Source organism: Scyliorhinus torazame, chromosome 2, assembly GCF_047496885.1.
Source record: "Scyliorhinus torazame isolate Kashiwa2021f chromosome 2, sScyTor2.1, whole genome shotgun sequence".
NCBI classification, from domain to species: domain Eukaryota; kingdom Metazoa; phylum Chordata; class Chondrichthyes; order Carcharhiniformes; family Scyliorhinidae; genus Scyliorhinus; species Scyliorhinus torazame.
The window spans coordinates 123,860,963-123,880,926 of record NC_092708.1 but is presented as its reverse complement, the minus strand read 5'-3'; the positions used below and the strand labels follow the sequence as shown (position 1 = coordinate 123,880,926).

The 19,964-nt window shown below is 45.4% G+C and overlaps 1 protein-coding gene across 2 annotated transcripts in view; it reads right to left on the bottom strand.

The window, feature by feature from the left end:
* The window catches only part of scrn3 (secernin 3), a 61,762-nt gene that overhangs the window by 31,751 nt on the left and 10,047 nt on the right, over positions 1–19,964 (bottom strand). For both annotated transcript variants that reach the window (XM_072476323.1, XM_072476331.1), the window contains exons 2-4: positions 10,999–11,173; positions 5,793–5,974; positions 762–961 (exon numbers count right to left, since the gene is read on the bottom strand). In XM_072476323.1, the coding sequence (XP_072332424.1) occupies positions 762–961; positions 5,793–5,974; positions 10,999–11,172 (556 nt within the window). In that variant the 5' untranslated portion in view covers position 11,173. The remainder of the gene's footprint in view (positions 1–761; positions 962–5,792; positions 5,975–10,998; positions 11,174–19,964) is intronic.

Genomic DNA, 19,964 nt, shown 5'->3' with positions numbered 1-19,964 from the left:
TAGACTTTATCGCAGACCTTTCCTCTTGTTCTTCCTTCCCTTGCTTCAAAGCCTATTACACTTCTACCTTTCTTTTATTCTGATGAAAAGCTATTGATCTTAAAAATTACCTCTGCTTCTTTCTCCACAGATGCTGCAAGACCTGTTGAGTATTTCCAGCATTTTCTGCTTTTATTTCAGATTACAGCTTCCGAAGTATTTTGCTTTTGCATTTTCCCTTAATTGTGAGATGAGTATTATTTACTTAATGGTTCTTTGCTAAATATTTCTTCTGTTTTCCCCCTAAAGTAACAAGGCTAGCAAGTTCTGATACACATCACTTAAGTCATCTTTAAAGCAAGTGCCCTGAAAGACTATGGGTGGGATTTTCCGGCTCCTTCCACTGACGGGATCTTTTGGTCCCACCAAAATCCATCCCCAGCGCAGGTTCTCTGAGGGCAGGGCAGCTGAGCCAAGCAAAAGCCCATTGACTTCAGCGGGACTGGAAGATCCCACCAACAGCCAATGGTTCGTCGCTTCCACTGCGGGAACACCCACCAGAAAATCCGGCCTATAAAGTCTATCGAAATGAAATGAAAATCGCTTATTGTCACAAGTAGGCTTCAAATGAAGTTACTGTGAAAAGCCCCTAGTCGCCACATTCCGGCGCCTGTTCGGGGAGGCTGGTACGGGTATCAGAGCCTAATTCAGCAAATGAGGTTGTAGTTTCATTTGAAAAAGTAAATGCTTACTGCTATTATTGATAATATACCCATACATACCTTCAACTTTTTCTGCTGCCCAGTATTTACCAGCAGTCTCTAAAATCCAGGCTTCCTTCTTGTCAGCAATCAGAAAGCTGTTGTGATACGTAAATACAGCTTCATCTTCCATACAATTTCCTCCCTGTCCATGTTTTTCTAGCAGACCAGCAAGAACATCAACTGCCTCCTCAGCTGTCACAGATCTTTCAAGGCCAAGCCTGGAAAAATTTACATAATTTGAATATAAATTGTTTCCACAAGATAAATTATATTTGTAGCAATATATCTTGATAATCCAAAACCAAGATCCAAATCCGTCTATAACATGATAATATAACATATGGATATTCTGAAAAAGGCCATGAAATTATAAATGGGTCAAAATAGTAAACAAAGAATTTATGCTAAAATTAGAATTTTCTGTACTATATGCCATCCTCCTCCTTCAGGTACATTGCCCTAAGACGGCATTGGCATCCATAGACATCCATTTGATTGGTCCTTGACTATGCTTGGCAAAGAGCTGCAGTGTTTTTTTTGCCATGCCATACATATAGCATGGCAGACCAGGAAACTCTCCCACTCTTACTGCCTGCCATCAGATGTATTGGAAGGATTTATAGGCTGTTAATTAACCTGTTTTGCCAGGTTATACATGCATCTTCCATGACTATCAAACCCTATAGTGGGACTTGAACTCAGAGCTTCTGGCTGAGAGATGTGGGTGCTACCACTGTGCCTCAACACCTCTGTCATTTTATGTCATACTATTTTTAAATAATTAGAGAGTTAAAATAGAGAAATCTTTCCCTCCTCAACTTCAAAATGGAGAGAGGAGCCTACTTGACTGACAGACCAAGCTGTTTGATCGTATATTAGTCAAGATGCAAGCTTTTTCAGTGGTGATCAAATTATATTCAGTTAAATTATATGTGGATAAAGTGTTTCATAATAGCAGAGAATGCAAATATGTCCTACCACTGTGCCTTTGAAACTTATTAAAATAACAATCTTTATTCAGAATCCTTTGGCTCTGGAATACATGCTGAAAACCTTTCCCAATATCTTTGTTCAGTTTAATGCACATTTGAAGTTGAATACCTTGAGGTTGTCATTGCAATACTGACACTCACAAATGACAATGAAACCATGACAAAATAATAATATAAATGCCTTTAATGTAGTAAAACATCTTAAGTTACCTGGACAGTAATCATCACCCAGCAGCATAAAACATGTAACAGGTGAAGTAGATTTTCGGGAGCATTTTAAAGGAGAGAGACGTAGCAAAACAGAGAGGTTTGATGAGGGAATTCAAGAGCTTAGGACCTAGTCATCTGAAGGCACTCTGTTAATGGTGGAGCGATTAAAATCTGGAATTGCAAGAAGCCAAAACTGGAGGAGCACAGAGATCTTGGGAGGATTGAGGGGTTGGACGGTACTATAGAAATAGTTAAACAGACAGCATGGTGAAATTTGAAGACAAGGATTGGAATTCAAAATTAGAAGTGTTGAGAGAATGGAAGACAATGCAGAGCAGTAAGAACAAAGGTGGTGTGTCAACGGCACTCGGTGCAAGTTAGGTAATGGACAGAGTTTTGAATGGCTGAAGTTTGTGCAGGTGCAAGGTGGGAGGCCAGCCAAAAGAGCATAAAAATCATCGAATCTAAAGGCAACAAAGGCATGGTGAGGGTTTCCAACAGCCGACAAGCCAGGGCAGAGCCAGAGCCAGGAATGGACACTGTTAGAGGTCAAAGTAGGTAATTTTGATGTTGCAGAGGATATGGATTTGGAAGCTCAGTTCAGGGTCAAATAGGATGCCAAAATTGTCTCTGGCCATGGGCAGCAATGGAGTCATTGGCTAGGGAACAATTTGTGGGGGCACCAAAGGCATTGGATGCACCTCAGAAAACCGTTCCATTCATAGTCTTACAGATTACTGGACTATGTAAAAACAAATTCTAAAGAGGACATAATCCACAGATGAATGCAATTATTGTACCAGACTCAGGCTGCAATTTACTGATTCTGTGCATATGTTGCAAATATATTCATTTTAATAGTTGGAGCCAGCAAAGCACAATGACTGGAAATATGGTATTTATTGCTTTTCATAAGACAGGAGACATGTTAACTGAAATATTCATCTCTGGTGCATTACACTATAATTTAGATAATTATAAGCCCCAAGATATAATAACCCACTGATGGCACATATTGCAAGGGCCCTTCCTGTTTGTTCTTGCTTATTCCCTTATTTCCCTTTTCTTTTATTTTTGCCGTTACATTTTTGATCCATGGACATATGTTTTTAAACCAGCCTATATAGTAAATACATGCAGAAGAAAGCAGTGGGCTGTGCCTTTAAGTCAAACAGCAGATTCCAGGGGACTGTGTTGTATTAGACTGCTGATTGCAGACTGGCCAGTGTCAGCGATCATTTAGTTTGATCAATTTGGCCGGTGGCCAATGAATGGACCCAAAAGACTAAGGGCGCGATTCTCCACAACAATTTCTAAGTTCATTTGTGGTGGGTTCTCCACTGCTATTTAACAACACTTGGGCCCTAGGGAGTTTCCACTGGTTTAGCCCACACTTCCAATTTTTTTTAGCAACGGGAAGCTGAACTCCGAGATCGGGCCGCCATTTTGAAAGGGTGCCCCGATCTCTAAGTGAGCTTGTGGGTCGTTCCCCCCCCCCCCACCCCCCACCCATGGACAATGTCACCCCCTGTACACATGGGCACTACCCCCCCCCGCACCCCCTCCCAGTGAGGACACCCCACTATGCGGTTCCTGGGGCCCCCCTCTTCAGGCCCCCCCCCCCAAGCCAAGCCCCTTACAGTACCATCTTCCTTCCAGGATCTCCACCAATCACCCCCCCACAAACCTCCCGGTGGCCCCTACTTACGTGTCCTACACACCCCCATTCTTCAAACACCCCCTCCACCATCCTTTCATGGGCATAACTCCCCTCAGGCCTGCCACTCAGGCACCATTGCACAAGGTAGCAGTGCCAAGGTGGCAGCTCAGCAGTGACATGGTGCCATGTTCAGGGGGGGGGGGCACCCTGCACTGTTCCTGGCCACCCAGGGGCCTCCTATGGCTTGAGAGACCCACCGGATGCCGTTCCACCTGGTCCACATTTGTGTGGACTAGTGCTGAATGTCACTTGGCTGCAGCCTCGCTGGGGAGCCCAGTGGATCCCGCGAGGCCAGTGGACATCCTTCTGGGCGAGATTCTGACTTGGATGCCTCGCGGGACTTGGGTGAATACCGCGAGGGGTGAAGACTGCCGGGAGGCCCATGAGAGGGCTCTCCCGGCATTCACTGGCCGCACCGCATTCAAGGGAGAGAGCAATGCGGCCGGTGGATCTTGCCTTAAATCTCTGCCCAGTAACACGTGGTGATTGAATATGATCCCTGGAATGTTTTCAGATTCAGGAAGTTCCATTTTGGTCTCACTTTTGATTATGCAGCCTGGATGGAGGGATCTAACTAACTCTCTCTTTAAAAGATCTAACTAAACCTCTACAGAAGGCCACTGCGAGGGCTGACTCTCTCCAGAAAGTCTGGGTGTCATTCTCTTGAGATTGCAAAGGCCTGAAGTCAAACCATGAGCTGAAAGCAAGGTTTGGTGTAAAATAACGTGTCTGTGTAGAAACATAGGGGCCTGAATGTGAACCTCGAGCTGAAGGCCCTGTTTGATAAGAAATAAAGTGTCTCCGGAAAGCCTGCTGCCTGTAAGTGCTGTATTTTCCAGCCTGTGGGGACCCTGAACGAATCACTCTATAAGAAAGACCATTACCAGCTGTAAACTAGAGACTCTGATCAATCAAAGTACTGTGAGAAAAGTGTGTTAAAGAACCACCATTTGAAGCAAAGACCGTCATCATTATTATTTTTACCCCTTTCCACCCCTCTGTGTTTGTCTTTCTTGTGTGTGTGTGTGTGTGTGTGTGTGTGTGTGTGTGGGTAGAGGGTGGGACAGTTAAAGGGGGTAGTAGGTATTAACTTGTTATCAAGTTGCATTTATTGCATATTTCATGATAGTCCTTGGTATAACTAAACAGTAATTGTGTTTCAACATACAAACCTGGTGACTGTAATTATTAGGCATCAAGGGCAAAGACTTCAGGAATTCTTATAAGAATGAATGGTTAATTCACTTGTGTTATGACTCAGGGGCACATGGAGCAGGAACTGACCTAACAATATGATGCAAGTTTCACTTTATTAAGAGAATAGGATAACTTATGGAAGCTACCTCTGTCTTGAGAAAAGGGGCTGGTTTAGCACAGTGGGCTGAACAGCTGGCTGTAGAATGTAGAACAAGGCCAGCAGCATGGGTTCAATTCCTGTACTGGCCTCCTCCCTGAACAGGTGCCAATGTGGCAACTAGGGGCTTTTCACAGTAACTTCACTGAAGCCTACTTGTGACAATAAGCGATTATTATTATTTATCGTTGAGAATAATGAGTGTGCATACGGAACTCATGTTGTCTTAAGTAGAAAAATATTCACAAGTTACCATAAACGTTTCTGACATAAAAATATAAAACGAATGACTTTGCATGGATCACAGATGGGCCTGATGATATTTGTTCGTGAATGCTGCAACAAACAACTTTTCTGAGCCCTTTGACTAGTCCCTTCCCCCACCACAAGAAGACCCTGAGTTACCATCAAAAAAGCATGGAAACATGGATTTTGCCACTCTTGGAGGCTGAAGTTGCACTGGATCACGGATAGGGAGGAAACATTGGGCTTGTGGCTCAACATCAGGAACTCTCAAGTAGGTGCTGCTGTGGAGCACAGTGCCAAAACGTCACCTAGCTTGGAGATTGAAGATCTGCAGTAAGCAACATCACTTTCACACTGGGGACTCAAACCTTGGAAAGCACAAAGGAAACAAAATCAGTGAATAACTTAAAGCCTGTTGGAAGATAAAAAAGCATATCAGGCAGCAAAAGCAGAAAATTATTGCGGGAAATGTATCCTGCCACTTTCTCTTAAAGAAAAGTCAACTTGTAAAGTAAAATAAGCCAAACCTGACTAAGTCCATGCCCAGAAGGGCTTCTTTGTCATTGGGCTTTTCTTTTCCCCAGACTGCTTCATTACCAATACATACTCCATGTTCATTAGCTCCCATTTCAGCGCCCCATAACCAAGATGGACGACTAAGAACAACAGCATGTGTCTTTTCAACTTGATCAATCTTTATATATGTGCACTGGAATGTAAAGTATGAAATAATATTAATTCATCATATGTCTTCTCAAGCAAGACTGAATGATTTAGACCACATGACTGATGAATGTTTTTTTTATTCTGATGGCTTTGTTTCAATATTTTACTGAAATATTTCTATAACTTCAGTAAGAAGAGTTTAATTCTTGTGAGAGCCTCATACTCGGGAGAGTGCAGCCTAACCCTGTCTACATTTAAAATTAGAGACCAAAGTGACAGTGCAGAGAACTTTTATGATGCTTATGTAATGTGATATCGAACCATCATTGACCCCAAGCAGATCCAAAAACATTTGCACCAAGTACCGAAAAATCAGTCTCCACACATTGGTGAAATACAAGTTTCTGAATTACTCTCCTGAACGTGATCACTCAAGAGGCAATGTCAATCTGTTCAGGACATAGAGATAATGTCAAAATGGAGAAGAGGGTAACTATCCGTACAGACAGCAAAGGAATTCAGGGCTATCAATTAGGAAGTGGATGACTGAGTGAAGACAGATGGCCAGTAATTGGCTGGATTGGATTGATCCTTTTTTTTGTGAACAGGGGCATACCTGGAAAACTTCCACATTGTTGCGTAGATACCAGTGTTGCAGCTATACTGGAACAGCTTGACTAAGGGCACGGCTAGATTTGGGAGCAGTACTATAGCAAGGATGTTGTTTGAGCCAACAGCCTTTGCAGTAGCCAGCGTTGTCAGTCATTTCTTGATAGCACGTGAAGTGAATCAAATTGCCTGAAGAGTGGCACTAATAATGGAGGAGACTCCAGGAGGAGACCGAGGTGGAGACTGAGCGTTTCTGGCTGAAGATGGTTTAAAATGCTTCAGCCTTTGTCTTCATTGCACTGATGTGTAGGACTCTTCCATCATAGAGGATGGGATGTTTCTGAGCCTCCATGTCCTGTTAGTAGCTGTCCAGTATCATTTGCGGCTGGATGTGGCAGGACTTTCAGAGATTTAATCTGATCTGCTGGTCATGGGATAGCTTAACTCTTGTGTTCAGCATTGATAGAAACCTACTTTATTATAGGTACAAAGAACAAAACAAAGGACAAAAAACGTACAGCACAGGAACAGGCCCTTCGGACCTCCAAGCCTGCGCCGACCATGCTGCCCGTCTAAACTAAAATCTTCTACACTTCCGGGGTCCGTATCCCTCTATTCATGTATTTGTCAAAATGCCCCTTAGACGTCACTATCGTCCCTGCTTCCACCACCTCCTCTGGCAGCAAGTTCCAGGCACCCACTACCCTCGGTGTAATAAAACCTGCCTCGTACATCTCCTCTAAACCTTGCCCCTCGCACCTTAAACCTATGCCCTTTAGTAATTGACCCCCCTACCCTGGGAAAAAGTCTCTGACTATCCACCCTGTCTATGCCCCTCATAATTTTGTAGACCTCTATCAGGTCGCCCCTCAACCTCCGTCGTTTCAGTGAGAACAAACTGGGTTTATTCAACCTCTCCTCATAGCTAATGCCCTCCATACCAGGCAACATCCTGGTAAATCTCTTCTGCACCATCTCTGCAGCCTCCACATCCTTCTGGTAGTGTGGTGACCAGAATTGAACACTATACTCCAAGTGTGGTAATAAAGGTTTAAGGGAAGAAATTATTTAGTGACATTATACTATTAAAAATCATATAATAAGCAAGGACAGCAGTAAATGCTGAGAGCATGGGAAAACATCTGATAAGAAAGTCAGTGGTCAAACTGACTATAGACTCATTGTTGTCATTACTGGGCAAACATCCTAGTTCTGGAGAACATGGTAGGAAATGGGGGAGTCCGATCATACCATGTTATAGAAATAAAGAGGAGTTTTCCCATGCCATAGTATCTCTTAAAATTTGATAGACAGACATTTCATCAAATTAAATAAATTATAATTATCTTAACCCAATCACACTTAGAAAGGGGATAGAGCCTAAAAAGATTATGATTTCTTAAGAGACCGGGAAAAAGCTATAGTGCACTCTCTCTAAATTCATCTTTAACCTATTTCCACTTTGCTTTGCAAACAGCTATTTACTTTTGTTTCATTTTTGTATTGTGCATTTTGATCTGAAGAAATTACCCCGAACTGAATTGTATCTTGAATTCAACTCAACCATCTGTATTTGCATAAGACAAACAACTTTTAGATTCTGTACTCGTATAAAATTTGACTTGATCAATAGACTTTGAAACTGACACAAATAAAGATATTCTTGACTTCACTCAAGAAGCTCAGTCTCGAGTTCTGTACGATTGATATATAGTGCGGCAACACAAATATATTAACAAAAAATACAGATCAATCAAGCATGCATGTAATCCTGTTATAACTTAACCAATTTAGCACCTTAGTGTTATGGTGTATGCCTGGTTGTGCTTTCCTCCACTCCTCATTAAACTTGGTTGATCCCTGGTTTGATCGTAACAGCAGAATGAGGAATATTCCAGGCCATGTGGTTATAGATTGTGGTTGATTACAATTCTGCTGGTGATGATGTCCTACAGTGGTCTCATGGATGCCCAGTTTTCAGCTGCTATGTCGAATATGGTACCACACCTGAACAACTAACCAAATTCAGCTTTATGATCCTCACATTTATGTACAGCAGAACTAGAGATAATGATAAGTCGGGGAGGGGTGGAGCATAGGGGGTCCTGCTTCTTTATATTATGGATCCAGTCTCCACTATGGAGGAAGTAATGAAGCTGTTTGGGAGTTTTGGCTCCTTCTCTGGGCATAAGTTGAATTTGGATAAGAGTGAATACTTTCCGGTTAACCCATCGGGGACAGGAGCCTATCAGGGGGTGTTACCTTTTCACATTGCCAGATATAGCTTTCGTTATCTGAGAATCCGGGTGGCCCACGACTGGACTTCACTTTATAAATTAAATTATACTAGTCTGGTTAATTGGGTCAAATTTGACTTTCAGAAGTGGTCTAACCTCCCCTTGTCCTTGGAGGGCAGGGTTCAGACTATTAAAATGAATGTGCTCACCAAGATGTTTATTTCTTTTTCAATGTCTCCCCACTTTTCTCCCCAAGTCCTTCTTTATTAAAATTGCTAAATTATATCTTCATTAATTTGGGCCGGTAAGACCCCAAGACCATAGAGTGTGCCACCAGAGAGATAGGCAATCAGAGGGCTTGACTTCACCCAATTTATTATTTTACTATGGGGCAGCCAATAGGCAGAAGGTACTGTGGTAGTTCAGTGATCCAGGTTCCATATGGGGGTAAATGGAGGTGAGTTCCTGTAAGGATTCTAGCCTTGGTGCATTAGTAACCGTATTGCTGCTGTTCTCGCCAGCAAGATTCTCCTCAAATCCGGTAGTGGTGTCCACCCTGAGAATCGGGAAGCAGCTCAGACTGCATTTTAAACTTAGTTGCATGTCTTTGCTGGCCCCTATCTGCAATAATCACCTTTTTTTGCCAAGGGGTTTGGACTCGACATTTTGTTCATGGGAGGGGAAGGGTTTGGAAAGGTTTGAGGAACTGTTCATGGAGGGAAGGTTTGCCAGCTTTAAGGAGCTGTCGGAGAAATTTCAACTCGCAAGGCTTTTCCCTCTTCCCCCTTGGCACCACCCTCCGCCTTGTTGAAGGGGACTTTGTCTTTGGCTGGGTCTGTTGGGGGAATTATTTTGTGCATATACGGCCAGCTCCTATCAGCGAAGTTGGCTTTGTTGAATGAGGTAAAGGTGAAATGGGAAGGTGAACTGGATGATGAGGTATGGAGAGGCCCTTCACAGGGTCAACTCTACGTACTCATGCGCTCGACTTAGTCTGATCCAAGGTGGTGAACAGGGCTAATCTGACCAAGGCGGGGATGGGCGGATTCGTCTCTGGGTGGAGGACAGCTGTGAACATTGTTCGCGGAGGCCGGCTAACCACACTCATATGTTCTCGTCTTGTCCCAAGTTAATAAGCTTTTGGATCTCTTTCTTCAATACCATGTCAGTGATACTTATGTCGATTTGGAGCCATGTCTGCTGGTGGCCATTTTCAGGGCACCAGAATCGCTGGTGCCCTGAGGGGGTGATGGCGGATGTCCTCTCCTTTGTCTTGTTAATAGCCCGGAAACGAGTTATGTTAGAGTGGAGGTCTCCTACTCCACCCAGTGTCTCGGCTTGGTTGGGTGACCTCATTTTGTTCTTACATTTGGAGAAGGTTAAGTACACCATTAGGGCATTGGTAGAAATGTTCTACCCATGATGGCAACCATTCATTTCCTTTTTTAAAGAGCTAATCACCATCAGTTGTTAAGGGGTTTAGTTTAGTTTTGGGGATTAAGTTAATTTGTGCTTTTGATTGTCTTTCTTCTTCTTTGATATTGTAACTTGGGTTAATTGTTTTACATTATTTTGTTTATGATGAAAAATTTTCAAAGAACATAATGTTTTTTTAAAGTACTAGAGGTATTGGCTTGAATTTAGGGGAGAGCTTAAAAGAAAAGATTAGATGGAACAAAGTTGACACAGTGATGAACATGTGGAATAGACCACCAAGGAAGGCCACAAAGGCAGTTTGAAAAAACTGAACAAATATTTTAGGAATTAGGCAATTGAAAAGGGAAAAAGGTTCTGCCCAATATGGTACATAGTATTTTCTAGTCCTGTATATTCCAAGGCTTTATGTGAAAATATATAGCTAAGGATCAATTTAAAATTATGTGAGAACATATAGCCAAATAATATAAAACTATAGATGATCTGTATTGTGGCTTTGTTAGAATAGTAACAAGCAGAAATAACACTCCTGATAAATAAGAGTTAGCTGTTGAAAAACCAAAAGTAAAATAACTGCTTCAGAACAGAATTCTGTGACATTCTTCCATAATTATTTATATTGCTTAAAGTAAATCTACACATATTTAAAGCCATTTTAAAATCCATGTTATTAAGAAAGTGCAATTTATAATTTTGTAATCTATCATTTTTATTCAGGTCACTGTTCACTTGCCTAAATTTATATTGGCATGACTTAATGAATTTCTGATCAAAAGCATCTCACCTCAACCTTTTCTCCTGGTTGATAGGTTGCTGCAGGAAAGAATACAACTTCTTGGACTTCATCAGAAGGCCTGTCTGAGTTTTTTCCAAAAATTATCTGATTATCAACTGTTGCTGGTGGCAAAGCCACAAATGTGTCACAAGACTTAGGAGGATACGTGTTTCTGAAAGCCATGCTAGGAAAATCAAATACAAAAATGTTAAAGTAATTGTATACTATTCAGTGTAAGGATTCACTTCTTTAAAACGCCCGTCCATGATACATCTTTAGGTTTTAAACTACCTGATGCGATGAAAGTGTGAGATTGACATGTTGTTATCTAAATTCCTAGCATAAATTCTGCACTTTTTTTTATTTAAAAAAAATATATATTTTATTGAAGTTTTTCAAACAAAGATTTTCCGTTTTTACAACTTAATAAAGGAATATACATTAAACGTTATTTAAATAATATATTAAACTAACAACAGGTGGAAAAAGAAATAAACAAAAAGCAAATATCAACAACTAACTAAGAAAAACAAGAACACGGAATAATCCTCCCCCCGCCACCCCCACCCCCCCTCCCCCCTGGGTTGCTGCTGCTGTCTTTTCTGTTTTTCTATTATCGTTCTGCGAGATAGTCAAGGAACGGTTGCCACCGCCTGGTGAACCCCTGAGCCGATCCTCTTAACGCATATTTTATTCGTTCCAGTCTTATGAACCCTGCCATGTCGTTTATCCAGGCCTCCACGCCCAGGGGCTTCGCTTCTTTCCACATAAGTAGGGCAGTGCGGAAGTGATTGCTGGGAGGTAAGTCTGTCCTTTAAAAACACTTGTCTTTGCAGGGGCAGGCCAGTCGATTTCGGCGGGAGAGGAGGAGCTGGTTTGTCAATTTCAGCGGGGGCAGTGCGGAAGTGATTGCTGGGAGGTAAGTCTGTCCTTTAAAAACACTTGTCTTTGCAGGGGCAGGCCAGTCGATTTCGGCGGGAGAGGAGGAGCTGGTTTGTCAATTTCAGCGGGGGCAGTGCGGAAGTGATTGCTGGGAGGTAAGTCTGTCCTTTAAAAACACTTACCTGGTCCCGTTTTCGGTCCCTCTTTTCTGTTTTTTAAAAATATATTTTAGTATTTAAGGCGGGAACAGAAAGTTCGACCCGCGGACTTCTGGGAAGACCCTCACCAATAAATTCTGGTGGAGAGGAAACCCGAGACACTACACGTGTAGTGTCTCCCACCCGCCCTCCTCCTCTAACCTAATAATAAAACCCATTGGTGTGAGGTAAGTACCATATTTTATTATTAACATTAAGAAGGTAAGTAAGTGATTTTTACGCATTTTTACTTTTGTACCTTTTTCAAATTGTGTGTGTGTCGGGGGGAAACTGAAGTGACATCACAGAAAAGCTGTGGCCTGAGTAGCTGGTTGGGATTCTACACTAAATTAAAAAAACTGAGCATTGGTAACTAATTAACCATAATTACTTAATTATAATTTAGAGGGATATCTAAGCCAGAGATCGGAGAGTACTATATTTAGCATTCGCATTTCTATTAGAAATCTAGTGCTAGGAAACAGATAGTCAACAGTAACTTTGAAATTTTTAAAAAAAAATATTCAAAAAAAAATTTAAAAATTGTTTAATTTTAATTTTAATTAATTGACGCAATGTCAGTTAGAGGGGTGCTGTGCTCTGGCTGTGAGATGTGGCAGGTCCGGGTGGCTTCCAGCGTCCCGGATGGCTTCATCTGCAGAAAGTGCACCCAACTGGAGCTCCTCACAGACCGCATGGTTCGGTTGGAGCAGCAATTGGATGCACTTAGGAGCATGCAGGTGGCGGAAAGCGTCATAGATCGCAGTTATGTAAATGTGGTCACACCCAAGGTGCAGGCAGAGAAATGGGTGACCACCAGAAAGGGCAGGCAGTTAGTGCAGGAATCCCCTGTGGTTGTCCCCTCTCGAACAGATATACCCCTTTGAATACTGTCGGGGGGGATAGCCTATCAGGGGAAAACAGCAGCAGCCAGAGCAGTGGCACCACGGCTGGCTCTGATGTTCAGAAGGGAGGGTCAAAGCGCAGAAGAGTAATAGTAATAGGGGACTCTATAGTCAGGGGCACAGATAGGCGCTTCTGTGGACGTGAAAGAGACTCCAGGATGGTATGTTGCCTCCCTGGTGCCAGGGTCCAGGATGTCTCCGAACGGGTAGAGGGCATCCTGAAGGGGGAGGGCAAACAGGCAGAGGTCGTTGTACATATTGGTACTAACGACATAGGCAGGAAGGGGCATGAGGTCCTGCAGCAGGAGTTCAGGGAGCTAGGCAGAAAGTTAAAAGACAGGACCTCGAGGGTTGTAATCTCGGGATTACTCCCTGTGCCAGTGAGGCTAGAAATAGGAAGATAGAGCAGCTAAACACGTGGCTAAACAGCTGGTGTAGGAGGGAGGGTTTCCATTATCTGGACCACTGGGAGCTCTTCCGGGGCAGGTGTGACCTGCATAAGAAGGACGGGTTGCATCTAAACCGGAGAGGCATAAATATCCTGGCCGCGAAGTTTGCTAGTGTCACACGGGAGGGTTTAAACTAGTATGGCAGGGGGGTGGGCACGGGAGCAATAGGTCAGAAGGTGAGAGCATTGAGGGAGAACTAGGGAATAGGGACAGTGTGGCTCTGAGGCAGAGCAGACAGGGAGAAGTTGCTGAACACAGCGGGTCTGGTGGCCTGAAGTGCGTATGTTTTAATGCAAGAAGTATTACGGGTAAGGCAGATGAACTTAGAGCTTGGATTAGTACTTGGAACTATGATGATGTTGCCATTACAGAGACCTGGTTGAGGGAAGGGCAGGATTGGCAGCTAAACGTTCCAGGATTTAAATGTTTCAGGCGGGATAGAGGGGGATGTAAAAGGGGAGGCGGAGTTGCGCTACTGGTTCGGGAGAATATCACAGCTGTACTGCGAGAGGACACCTCAGAGGGCAGTGAGGCTATATGGGTAGAGATCAGGAATAAGAAGGGTGCAGTCACAATGTTGGGGGTTTACTACAGGCCTCCCAACAGCCAGCGGGAGATAGAGGAGCAGATAGGTAGACAGATTTTGGAAAAGAGTAAAAACAACAGGGTTGTGGTGATGGGAGACTTCAACTTCCCCAATATTGACTGGGACTCACTTAGGGCCAGGGGCTTAGACGGGGCGGAGTTTGTAAGGAGCATCCAGGAGGGCTTCTTAAAACAATATGTAGACAGTCCAACTAGGGAAGGGGCGGTACTGGACCTGGTATTGGGGAATGAGCCCGGCCAGGTGGTAGATGTTTCAGTAGGGGAGCATTTCGGCAACAGTGACCACAATTCAGTAAGTTTTAAAGTACTGGTGGACAAGGATAAGAGTGGTCCTAGGATGAATATGCTAAATTGGGGGAAGGCTAATTATAACAATATTAGGCGGGAACTGAAGAACATAGATTGGGGGCGGATGTTTGAGGGCAAATCAACATCTGACATGTGGGAGGCTTTCAAGTGGCAGTTGAAAGGAATTCAGGACCGGCATGTTCCTGTGAGGAAGAAGGATGAATACGGCAATTTTCGGGAACCTTGGATGACGAGAGATATTTTAGGCCTCGTCAAAAAGAAAAAGGAGGCATTTGTCAGGGCTAAAAGGCTGGGAACAGACGAAGCCTGCGTGGAATATAAGGAAAGTAGGAAGGAACTTAAGCAAGGAGTCAGGAGGGCTAGAAGGGGTCACGAAAAGTCATTGGCAAATAGGGTTAAGGAAAATCCCAAGGCTTTTTACACGTGCATAAAAAGCAAGAGGGTAGCCAGGGAAAGTTGGCCCACTGAAGGATAGGCAAGGGAATCTATGTGCGGAGCCAGAGGAAATGGGCGAGGTACTAAATGAATACTTTGCATCAGTATTCACCAAAGAGAAGAAATTGGTAGATGTTGAGTCTGGAGAAGGGTGTGTAGATAGCCTGGGTCACATTGAGATCCAAAAAGAAGAGGTGTTGGGTGTCATAAAAAATATTAAGGTAGATAAGTCCCCAGGAACTGATGGGATCTACCCCAGAATACTGAAGGAGGCTGGAGAGGAAATTGCTGAGGCCTTGACAGAAATCTTTGGATCCTCGCTGTCTTCAGGGGATGTCCCGGAGGACCGGAGAATAGCCAATGTTGTTCCTCTGTTTAAGAAGGGTAGCAAGGATAATCCCGGGAACTACAGGCCGGTGAGCCTTACTTCAGTGGTAGGGAAATTACTGGAGAGAATTCTTCGAGACAGGATCTACTCCCATTTGGAAGCAAATGGACGTATTAGTGAGAGGCAGCACAGTTTTGCGAAGGGGAGGTCGTGTCTCACTAACTTGATAGAGTTTTTCGAGGAGGTCACTAAGATGATTGATGCAGGTAGGGCAGTGGATGTTGTCTATATGGACTTCAGTAAGGCCTTTGACAAGGTCCCTCATGGTAGACTAGTACAAAAGGTGACGTCACACGGGATCAGGGGTGAGCTGGCAAGGTGGATACAGAACTGGCTAGGCCATAGAAGGTAGAGAGTAGCAATGGAAGGATGCTTTTCTAATTGGAGGGCTGTGACCAGTGGTGTTCCACAGGGAACAGTGCTGGGACCTTTGCTCTTTGCAGTATATATAAATGATTTGGAGGAAAATGTAACTGGTCTGATTAGTAAGTTTGCAGACGACACAAAGGTTGGTGGAATTGCGGATAGCGATGAGGACTGTCGGAGGATACAGCAGGATTTAGATTGTTTGGAGACTTGGGCGGAGAGATGGCAGATGGAGTTTAATCCGGACAAATGTGAGGTAATGCATTTTGGAAGGTCTAATGCAGGTAGGGAATGTACGGTGAATGGTAGAACCCTCAAGAGTATTGAAAGTCAAAGAGATCTAGGAGTACAGGTCCACAGGTCATTGAAAGGGGCAACACAGGTGGAAAAGGTAGTCAAGAAGGCATACGGCATGCTTGCCTTCATTGGCCGGGGCATTGAGTATAAGAATTGGCAAGTCATGTTGCAGCTGTATAGAACCTTAGTTAGGCCACACCTGGAGTATAGTGTTCAATTCTGGTCGCCACACTACCAGAAGGATGTGGAGGCTTTAGAGAGGGTGCAGAAGAGATTTACCAGAATGTTGCCTGGTATGGAGGGCATTAGCTATGAGGAGCGGTTGAATAAACTCGGTTTGTTCTCACTGGAACGAAGGAGGTTGAGGGGAGACCTGATAGAGGTATACAAAATTATGAGGGGCATAGACAGAGTGGATAGTCAGAGGCTTTTCCCCAGGGTAAAGGGGTCAATTACTAGGGGGCATAGGTTTAAGGTGAGAGGGGCAAGGTTTAGAGTAGATGTACGAGGCAAGTTTTTTACGCAGAGGGTAGTGGGTGCCTGGAACTCGCTACCGGAGGTGGTGGTGGAAGCAGGGACGATAGTGACATTTAAGGGGCATCTTGACAAATACATGAATAGGATGGGAATAGAGGGATACGGACCCAGGAAGTGTAGAAGATTGTAGTTTAGTCGGGCAGCATGGTCGGCACGGGCTTGGAGGGCCGAAGGGCCTGTTCCTGTACTTTTCTTTGTTCTTTGTTAATCCTTCGCTGGGCTACTAGGGACGCAAAGGCCAAAACGTCGGCCTCTTTCGCCTCCTGCACTCCCGGTTCTTCTGCAACCCCAAATATAGCCAACCCCCAGCTTGGTTTGACCCGGACCCCCACCACCTTTGAGATCACTCTGGTCAACACCCTCCCAGAACTCATGCAGTGCCGGACACGACCAGAACATGTGAGTGTGGTTCGCCGAGCTTCCCGAGCACCTCCCACACCTGTCCTCCACCCCAAAAAACCTGCTCAGTCTTGCTCCTGTCATATGCGCTCTATGTAGAACCTTAAATTGAATCAGGCCAAGCCTGGCACACGAGGACGAGGAATTTACCCTACTTAGGGCATCTGCCCACAGCCCCTCCTCAATCTCTTCCCCCAGCTCCTCTTCCCATTTTCCCTTCAGCTCCTCTACCATCGCCTCCCCCTCGTCTCTCATCTCCCTGTATATTTCGGATACTTTACCTTCTCCAACCCATGCCCCCGAAATCACTCTATCCTGGACCCCTTGTATCAACCTGTTGCCTCGTAAATGCCCTCACTTGCATGTATCGGAAGGCATACCTGGTGGCAACTTATATTTTTCTTCCAATTCTCCCAAACTCGCAAACATCCCGTCCACAAACAGGTCCTTCAGCTTCCTAATTCCTGCTCGCTGCCAACATTGAAATCCCCCATCTATCCTCCCCGGGACGAACCTGTGGTTATTCCTTATCGGGGACCACACCGAGGCACTAGTCACTCCCCTATGTCGTCTCCACTGCCCCCAGATCTTCAAGGTCGCCACCACCACTGGGTTTGTGGTGTACCTTTTCGGGGAGAATGGTAGCGGCGCCGTCGCCAGCGCTTTTAGGCTCGTTCCCTTACAGGACGCCATCTCCAACCTTTTCCATGCCGCACCTTCTTCTTCCCTCATCCACTTACAGACCATCGACACATTGGCAGCCCAATAGTAGTCACTCAGACTCGGCAGTGCCAATCCCCCTCTGTCCCTACTGCGCTGCAGGAACCCCCTCTTTACCCTCGGGGTCTTTCCCGCCCACACAAAGCTCATAATGCTCCTGTCTATTTATTTGAAGAAGGCCTTTGTAATCAGGATGGGGAGGCACTGAAACACAAAAAGAAACCTCGGGAGGACCACCATTTTAACCGCCTGTACTCTGCCCGCCAATGACAGTAGCACCATATCCCACCTCTTCAAGTCCTCCTCCATCTGCTCTACCAATCGCGTCAGGTTAAGTTTATGTAGGGTTCCCCAGTACCTGGCCACCTGTATCCCAGGTATCGAAAATTCCTTGCTACTCTCCTCAGCGGCAGAGCATCTATCCCCCTGCCCTGTTCCCCAGGGTGCATCACAAAAAGTTCGCTCTTTCCCATATTTAATTTGTATCCCGAGAACTCTCCAAACTCCCTGAGTATCTGCATTACCTCTGGCATCCCCTCTACCAGGTCCGCCACATATAGCAGCAAATCGTCTGCATATAGTGATACTCGATGTTCCTCTCCCCCTCTAAGCACCCCCCTCCACTTCTTAGAGTCCCTCAGCGCTATGGCCAATGGTTCAATTGCCAACGCGAACAGTAACGGGGACAGGGGGCACCCTTGTCTTGTACCCCTGTGTAGTTGAAAGTATCCCGATCTTTGCCTGTTTGTAATGACGCTTGCCACCGGGGCCGCGTACAAGAGTCTAACCCATCTAATGAACCCCTCCCCGAACCCAAATCTCTTCAGCACCTCCCACAAATAGTCCCACTCCACCCTATCGAATGCCTTCTCTGCATCCATCGCCACCACTATCTCTGCCTCCCCCTCCGGTGGGGCCATCATCATCACCCCCAGCAACCTTCGTACATTGGCATTCAATTGTCTCCCCTTAACAAACCCTGTCTGGTCGTCATGTACCACCCCGGGACACAATCCTCTATCCTTGTCGCCATCACTTTGGCCAGCAGTTTGGCGTCTACGTTTAGGAGGGAGATGGGCCTGTATGACCCGCACTGCAGCGGGTCTTTGTCTCGTTTCAGAATTAGCGATATCGTCGCCTCCGACATTGTCGGGGGTAATGTCCCCCTTTCCTTAGCCTCATTACAGGTTCTCGCCAAAAGCGGGGCCAACAGGTCCATATACTTCCTATAAAATTCCACCGGGAACCCATCTGGTCCCGGGGCCTTATCTGCTTGCATGTTCCCAATTCCTTTGATCACCTCATCCACCTCAATCTGCGCCCCCAGACCTGCCACCTCCTGCCCCTCCACCCTCAGGAACTCTAGCTGGTCCAAAAAGTGTATCATTCCCTCTTTCCCCTCCGGGGGTTGGGACTTGTACAGCCTCTCATAGAATGTCTTGAACACCTCGTTCACTTTCCCTGCTCTCTGCTCCATCTTTCCCATTTCGTCCCTAACTCCTCCAATCTCTCTCGCCGCCCCCCTCTTCCGAAGTTGTTGGGCCAGCAGCCGGCTCGCCTTTTCCCCATATTCATATTGCATCCCCTGTGCCTTCCTCCACTGTGTCTCTGCCTTTCCCGTGGTCAGCAGGTCAAACTCCATCTGTAATCTTCGTCTTTCCCTGTATAGCCCTTCGTCTGGGGCCTCCGCATACTTCCTATCCACCCTCAAAGTTTCCCCTACTAATCTCTCTCTTTCTTTACCCTCGTTTCCCCTTGTGGGCCCTGATGGAAATCAGCTCTCCTCTAACCACCGCCTTCAGCGCTTCCCATACTACTCCCACTTGGACCTCCAGGTATCTTTCGATACATCCCCTCACCCTTCCGCATACCCCCTCGTCCGCCAGTAGTCCCATGTCTAATCGCCAGAGTGGGCGCTGCTCCCTTTCCTCTCCCAGTTCCAGATCCACCCAATGCGGGGCGTGATCTGACACGGCTATAGCCGAGTACTCTGTTCCTGCCACCCTCGGGATCAGTGCCCTTCCCAAAACAAAAAAGTCTATCCGGGAGTATACCTTGTGGACGTGGGAGAAAAAGGAAAACTCTTTACCCATCGGTCTGGCAAATCTCCACGGATCTACTCCCCCCATTTGCTCCATGAATCCCTTAAGCACCTTGGCCGCTGCCGGCCTTCTCCTGGTCCTGGATCTGGACCGGTCCAGCCCTGGGTCAAGCACTGTGTTAAAGTCCCCCCCCCATTAACAAGTTTCCCACCTCCAGGTCCGGGATACGTCCCAGCATTCGCTTCATGAATCCCGCGTCATCCCAGTTCGGGGCATATACGTTCACCAGCACAACCGCCTCATCCTGCAATCTGCCACTCACCATCACATACCTGCCCCCACTATCCACCACTATGGTCTTAGCCTCAAACGATACACGTTTCCCCACCAGTATTGCCACCCCTCTGTTTTTCGCATCCAACCTTGAGTGGAATATCTGTCCC